The sequence below is a fragment of the Vigna unguiculata genome, chromosome 7, assembly GCF_037176805.1.
Source record: "Vigna unguiculata cultivar grain cowpea cultivar isolate G323 ecotype 2 chromosome 7, ASM3717680v1, whole genome shotgun sequence".
NCBI classification, from domain to species: domain Eukaryota; kingdom Viridiplantae; phylum Streptophyta; class Magnoliopsida; order Fabales; family Fabaceae; genus Vigna; species Vigna unguiculata.
The window spans coordinates 36,702,505-36,709,440 of NC_140798.1; the positions used below are offsets into that span (position 1 = coordinate 36,702,505).

Here is a 6,936-nt window from a genome sequence, read left to right on the forward strand (position 1 = left end):
AAATTAAAGAATTATATTTTACTTTAATCTTAACTTGGATTATAAACCACTCAGTGCAACACTTATCTTAAAACATTCGTAAGTGAGACTAATTTCTTAAGTTAATTTATAAGTTTTTTTTCTCTTTATTTTTCTTCTTTATCAATTTATATTGTTTTTTTTTTCTTTTTTCATGTTTGATTCATTTTCTAATTACATGTATATATTACTATTCTTAAAAGTAAAATTCACACTTTAATAACTTTATAAATTAATTTCACATTCGGTAAAGTTTCTAAAAAATCTACTTATATACTTGTTACTGTGCTCAAATTTCAAATTCATATTCTTATTTCATGTATATGATCCTTATAGGTTAAAGCCGCATCTTGTTGTAAATACTTCTTAATTTCATATTGTTTAATCTTTAACTCAACAAGTTAAAAACATATTCAAATTATTTTTGTTAATAAAACCCTAAAACATTACTCTTACTTCCATTCTACTTTCAAGAATTATTAAAATAAATAATACAATATTTTATTTTACCATTAAATGCTTTAAATTGATTCTAGAACATGTATAAATATGAAACTTCAATAAATTAAATTATCATTAAATATTTTCTATTTTTCTTGATTCGAGTTAATGAATATCTAATAATCATTTTTTAGTCCGAAGTATATATATATATATATATATATATATATATATATATATATATATATATATATATATATATTATATTCATTCAACTAGTAACTAGTATTCTGAAGTGTCAGGTTTCTAGAATTAAAGTATATAAAAATAATTTTATATTAACAAATATTTATTTACTTTTAAAATTTTCTTATTAACATTTCAAAGTAATATTATAAATTAAAATATTTCATTTGAGATACATCAATTATTATATTCATATATTTATTATTTATAATATTTATTGAATAAATATTCTTGGACATCAGTGAAAATACAGCACCGCCTGTGTGTTCTAAATTTTAAAAAAGATTTGAATTAAGATAAATAAAAAGTACATAATTAATTTTTAAAATACTTATTAAATATAAAATAAAAAAAGATAAAAAGTTAAAAAAAAGATGTTTTCAAAATAAAGATAGAAGAAATTTTTAAAATAATAATTAATAACAAATAATTTTTAAAATAAAAATTAAGAGTAAAATTAGAATAAAAAAAAATATATATATAAAAAAGAACATCTCTTTATTATAGATATATTAATTTATTTAAATCATTATCTATATTATTATTATTATTATTATTATTATTATTATTATTATTATTTTATTCATAATTAAGAATAAAACACATTAAAATTATAAAAGGTTCATCATACTTATGGAAGGATTTTTTCATTTCTTGAACATATCTATCCTACTTCCTATTTGACTATTGTTTGTAGTCTCTGATGCAGCAAAATGGATTCCATTCCTGTTCCCAGTCCTAAACCTAAACAAATATTTTGCCTGAAATGGCCATGGAATGAAGCAAACCCTAACTCTAGCCCTAGTCCCTGCAAGTTCGAGGGTCCTTGGCCATTGAAGTCTCTCCAAAACCTTGGTATAATTGCTTTCAACTTTGCCAACTCTGTTTCAGGTTGGAAGAAGAAAACGACTCTCACACAGTCAGAGGCAGAGCATAGAGCATTTGCTTCGGCTCTGGCAAGCGCCAAGGACGCGACTTTGGTGGAATTCTACTCACCCAAGTGCAGGCTCTGTAATTCCCTGCTCAAATTTGTTTCCGAAGTCGAAGCCAGGAACTCTCACTGGCTCAATATTGTCATGGCGGATGCTGAGAATCCCAATTGGCTACCTGAGGTATCTTCTTTTGCATAAAAGCGCCACCACATTAGTTTTGAGATTGTATATTATGAAATTCTTCCTTAATCTTTCACTTTGCAAAACATCGTTTATGGTTTGAGTGAATAACTTGAATGTGCTTTTATAGGTCATGAAAATGAAATAAACCTTTTCACAAACTAAAATGCGTATATAAACTAAACTTGTAAAAGTTTTCCATATTATTTATTCTAGAAGCTTGTTTGTTAATTTCTGTGTAATATAAACCGTTCTAAACTCTGAATTATGTTTTGCATAGTGAGGGACTGAGGTGACCAACCCTTGTAGTCTCAGATAATAGAGTAAGGGTATACTCTTAAGTATGAACAACATCTGAATGCGACTGACCTAAACCATATGTTGTTGATTGAATACTACTTTGAGAAATAAAAGCATTGTTCATTAAGTTTACATATTCAGTTTGAACATGTAGGTCATGTGGAATAACTATATTTTTCAATGTTCATCCCCTATAGAAAAATCCCATCAATTGGTAATTTTCATTGTTGTGCTCCAAAAGAACTAATGCATGATCTACTCGAAAACCTAAGGCGCCCAAATAAAAACTGGGTTAGCATGTGTTAGTTGCATTGCATCAGTTAGTTAGATAAGCTTAGAGATGATTGGATATAAAAAGAAATAAAAGGAAAAGATATCACTCTTAGATTTTGGAGTGGAAATTGGGAGAGAAACAGTGGTTTATATCATGAAGTTGTCTTTCATTTGTACCAATCAGATAGGTTTTTCATTGAAATAAAGATTGTTTTCTTATACCATTTTCTCAGTTCTTTTTTTAATGATTTCAGATCTGCCTTAATTCTTCAAATATTATCTTGAGAAACATCATTGGCTGGTGGAGAAATATAATTTAATAGTACCTTCAGGAAGTTCTGGTTGATTGTTACTGATTTCAGCAAACCTTTAGTAGTAAGAAAGAAAAAAAAAACTCTGTATTTGCTTAGTGGGTTTCAGAAGCAGAATGTTGTTTGGCTTGTGCTCGCCTTTGAGAATCCCCACGTGGGATCAAACTTGATCTCAGCAAAGGTTTATGTTCGGTTTCGTAAATTGCATAAACATTCTGTGTATATATTTCTTGGGCTTGGATAAATCCAACTGACATTTTTGCATACAAGAGTTCATGATGCTCTGAGTGTTATTGATTATCTTTGTTTCTGTTACCGGATTGTTGTAGAATAATAATGGTCACTTAGTATAACAGAAGAGACAGAAAAAATGAACAAGTAAATCTGCTGAACCGCGTTTGGTCAGACCTGACTAAGCCATTGGGTTGACGTTCTGTGACTCTTTCTCCTGCTCCAAGCCATGTTTTTTACCTCTGCAAGATGCAGACCTGTTTGTCAATTTTGTTTTCTTCAAATGTGATTGTCGTCAATATACCCCTTTGAAGAAGTATTGTATTGTTGACTCTTCATCTCTGTAACTTTATTCATTCTTACAGAATGACCTCTACATGCGATCAAACCATGCAAATTTTATTTGCACTTCTGCTGCTGCTTAAATTAGCCTTAACCCAGTATCTTGTCTTGGATTATGTACAGCATGCACTGATGCAGCTTCCATGTTTAACCTTACCTTTCAACTGTAACAAGTGCTGCTTCCTTGGAGATCTCAATTATCACCATACACTAATAAAAATTGATGAATGGGCAATGCCCAAATTTATCCAAACAGAGACACCATCCTAGGATCACATTACAGCCTAAAATTTCAAAACCTTATTTTCTATATCCATTTTCATATATGTCTTCGGTGTATATAGTTTTTAATGAAATGTGATTCATTTCTGCCCTTGTGAAACTTGAGATGAATGGTTCTGGTTAGGAACATCAGTTTTTTGGAACAATCTGGAATTTAATTAACAAGAAAAATACATTTTCAATTGAGATACTTGAGGCGTTTATCATTTTCTTGATGGAAACAGTAGAATTTCAAGTTTAGGAGGCACTTGGAAGTTTTGTTTACATACCTCAGCTTGCTATTCGTAGAAATTAAGTTGAACTTGAAATCTATTTACTTGAATTTCCTTTGGAAATAATTCAAGCTCTCAATGCTATTGCATTACCTTCATTTTGGTGTTTTTGCTATCTTCTGATACCTAAAGGATAATGTTGTATATAAATAATAGAACATGCTATTTATTTGTTTAATATTAGGAGAATCCATTTTGTTTTTATTACTTTTTGCTGACTTGCTTTTGAATGTCCCTATTGCAGCTCCTTAATTATGATGTTAGCTATGTTCCTTGTTTTGTACTTCTTGACCACAATGGCAAGGCCCTGGCAAAGACCGGTGTCCCGAGTAGTCGTTTACACGTTATTGCAGGACTCTCTCATCTTCTCAAAATGAAGCGCCCTCAACCAAAATGAAAATGATGGATTATGAGTAAGTGCACGGAAACCCAGTTTTGTTGATGTAGATGTCTTCAATTGCATTTTATACGAACAGTTTTTATCCTTCTTCCTTCCCCATTTCCTAATGTCATTGTTTATTTCCTCTGTCCATGTTTCTGGCGCATAGTTTCACTGTTTTGTATGTGTGAATGGTGTGATTGGGTCTCCATGAATTGGCTTAAGGTGGACAAAATGGAGATAGGGAGTTTTGGGGTGGGAGGAGAAGCATCGGTGGGGGAGGAAGGAGAAGAAGCCTGTGAAAACTCAAAAGAAGGAAACGAATACTTTTCAGAATACCCGATCCAAATTTTTTGTTTTAATATATTTTAGAATGCATATACTTCTAAAACATATTTCTGGATTCAAAAATGTTTTTTAAAATGTGTATTTTAGAATATTCTTTTTTTTGAAATACATATTTTAAAATGTGTTTTCAAATTCAAAAAATAGTTTTTAGATTGTATAACTTAAAATATTTTTATTTTAAAATACATTTTAGATCATGTATATTGTACAGGATTAAGTCATCCCGAAATCGACCCAAATTACCTATTTGTCCGAATACATGTCGTTTTATTAATCCCACATAGTCCAATATGTATCTAATCATTCCTTCTTCTTTTTATCAGCAAAGAGTATAAATATATATATACAAAGTCATTGTAGGTGTGCTCAACCCCTATACATTGAATTTCTTAGATAATCTAAAAACATCCTAACGGATGTGTAAATCAAAAAATTAAAAGCAAACAAAGGTTCTTACATATTTAAAGTGCAACTAAAAAAAGTTACTACCTTAAGAATTTTCACTTATAAGTACTTATTTAAGTTGGTAGTCATTGGCCGTTCCTGGATTCATTCCCATCAGACCAATGTTAGATTCAAATTTGTTTATAAGTTATTTTGAGAGCTTTCTAATCAACAAAAAAACATGTGTAACATTTTGTTCTTTGACCCTATTACTCAAAACTAAACACTAAAGTGTCGTGCGTCCAGTAAAATACTACATCTTAGAAGACTTTTCCTGTGAAATTCAACTCTAAGTTTTGGTTAAACCATTTTCCTTCCTCTCCTTCATCACATACATCACATAAGTCTTTCCACCACCTTGATGTATAATGTTTTATATTATGTCTTTTTAGACCTCTCCAATATCCATATTTTGATTTTAAGATATCCTTCCATAATCTTTCTTCCTCCATGTCTAGTCTCCACTTCCATTTGGCTAATTGAGCTTTATTAAACAAATGGATATCTTATCCAAGCAATCTTTCTATCCTCATGTTCTCAGCTCAAGAGAAAATTTCTTTGAAGGTTCTTAATAATCTTACAAACATCTATCGGTGCTTTATAAAAGGGAAAAATAGTAAAGGGGCAGGACTGTGATGACTGATTTTATTAAACAAATTTGTCCTGCAAATGATAAGTATCTACCTTTCCATGTGGACAATTATAATTTTTGTAATCACTGGTTGCAAAAAAAAAAAAAAATGCTTTGTTGAGTTTCCTCTTAGAACCATACCTAAATATTTGAATGGTATTTGCATTGTATTACAATGTAAAACGTGTAAGTATCTCGTTAAAGTATTTTTGTCTACACTTAAGGCTCCAATTTTTCTTTTATAAAAATTAACTTTTGTGTCATGAAGTCATCTCACACCACCTAAGTATACTTTTAACGACTAAGATGTTCTGACAGTTTGCTTCACATATAAATAAAGTATCATTTGCAAATTATAGGAGGTTAAACTTGACTTTATTTTCTTCTACATATATGTATGCCTGTATACAAATTTTCTTTATAGCCTGGTTTACCATTCCAAATAGGCCTTATGCCATTATTAAGAACAAAAAGGGTGCAATAGGGTTCCCTTTTCTTAACCCTCTTGTTGGATTGAATTGTTTAGTTGGGCTACCATTTACTAGAACTAAAATCGTGGCAAATTTTAAACATTTCTTAATTCAACTTATCCATTGTCTGCAAAATTCTAGTCTCTCCATCATGTAATAAAGAAACTCCCAACATACAGAATTATATGCTCTTTTGTAGTCTATGTTAACTACCAACCCACATTTCTTTTTTTATTTTGTCTTCAACTGTCTCATTAGTTAGCCATTAAGATGCTATCCAGTAACTCTTCCAGATATAAAAGTAGACTGGGACCTATCAATTATCTTAGGCAAGACCTTTTTCATTCTATTAGATAGGACTTTAGATATTTGTATGTGCATCGAAATAGGTCTGTATTCATCTAATGTGACCAGATTTTCCAGTTTAGGCACTAGATTAATAAAGGATGCATTGCAACCCCTATATATGTTGCCAAATTTGTAGAAATGTTCAACTGCGTGTAAGATATATTTGTTAATGATGTTCCAAAATTTCTTTATGAAGCTAAAGTTAAAACCATCTAGTTCTCGACTCTTATAACTTCCACACACACACCCCCACAACCTCCTTAATTTCAATTGCATCAAAAGACTTAGTCAACCTATTATTATCCTCTACCGAAAGCTGTTGTTTCAATTCAATCAAACAACTCTAATTTTATTTTTCTCATCTCTCCCCTATTTAACTTTTATTCTTCTCTTCCACTTTCCACAAATCCAAATAATGGCTCATTGTTTTCTACGTATAACACTAGGTTGTCAAAATGAGTGTTATATAGAAGAGTCTAAAATCATAT

The 6,936-nt window shown here is 30.3% G+C and overlaps 1 protein-coding gene across 2 annotated transcripts; it reads left to right on the forward strand.

Moving 5' to 3' along the window:
- The first annotated feature begins 1,352 nt into the window (after positions 1–1,352).
- Positions 1,353–4,850, forward strand: LOC114190216 (Thioredoxin superfamily protein). 2 transcript variants are annotated; one of them, XM_028079013.2, is made up of 3 exons: positions 1,353–1,817; positions 4,073–4,241; positions 4,377–4,850. In XM_028079013.2, the coding sequence occupies exons 1-2, from the start codon at positions 1,419–1,421 to the stop codon at positions 4,223–4,225; spliced, it is 552 nt and encodes a 183-aa protein (XP_027934814.1). In that variant the 5' UTR covers positions 1,353–1,418; the 3' UTR covers positions 4,226–4,241; positions 4,377–4,850. The 2 variants fall into 2 exon arrangements, with proteins under 2 accessions (XP_027934814.1, XP_085531557.1); XM_085675431.1 differs by having other exon boundaries at positions 4,073–4,687.
- Positions 4,851–6,936: the final 2,086 nt, after the last annotated feature.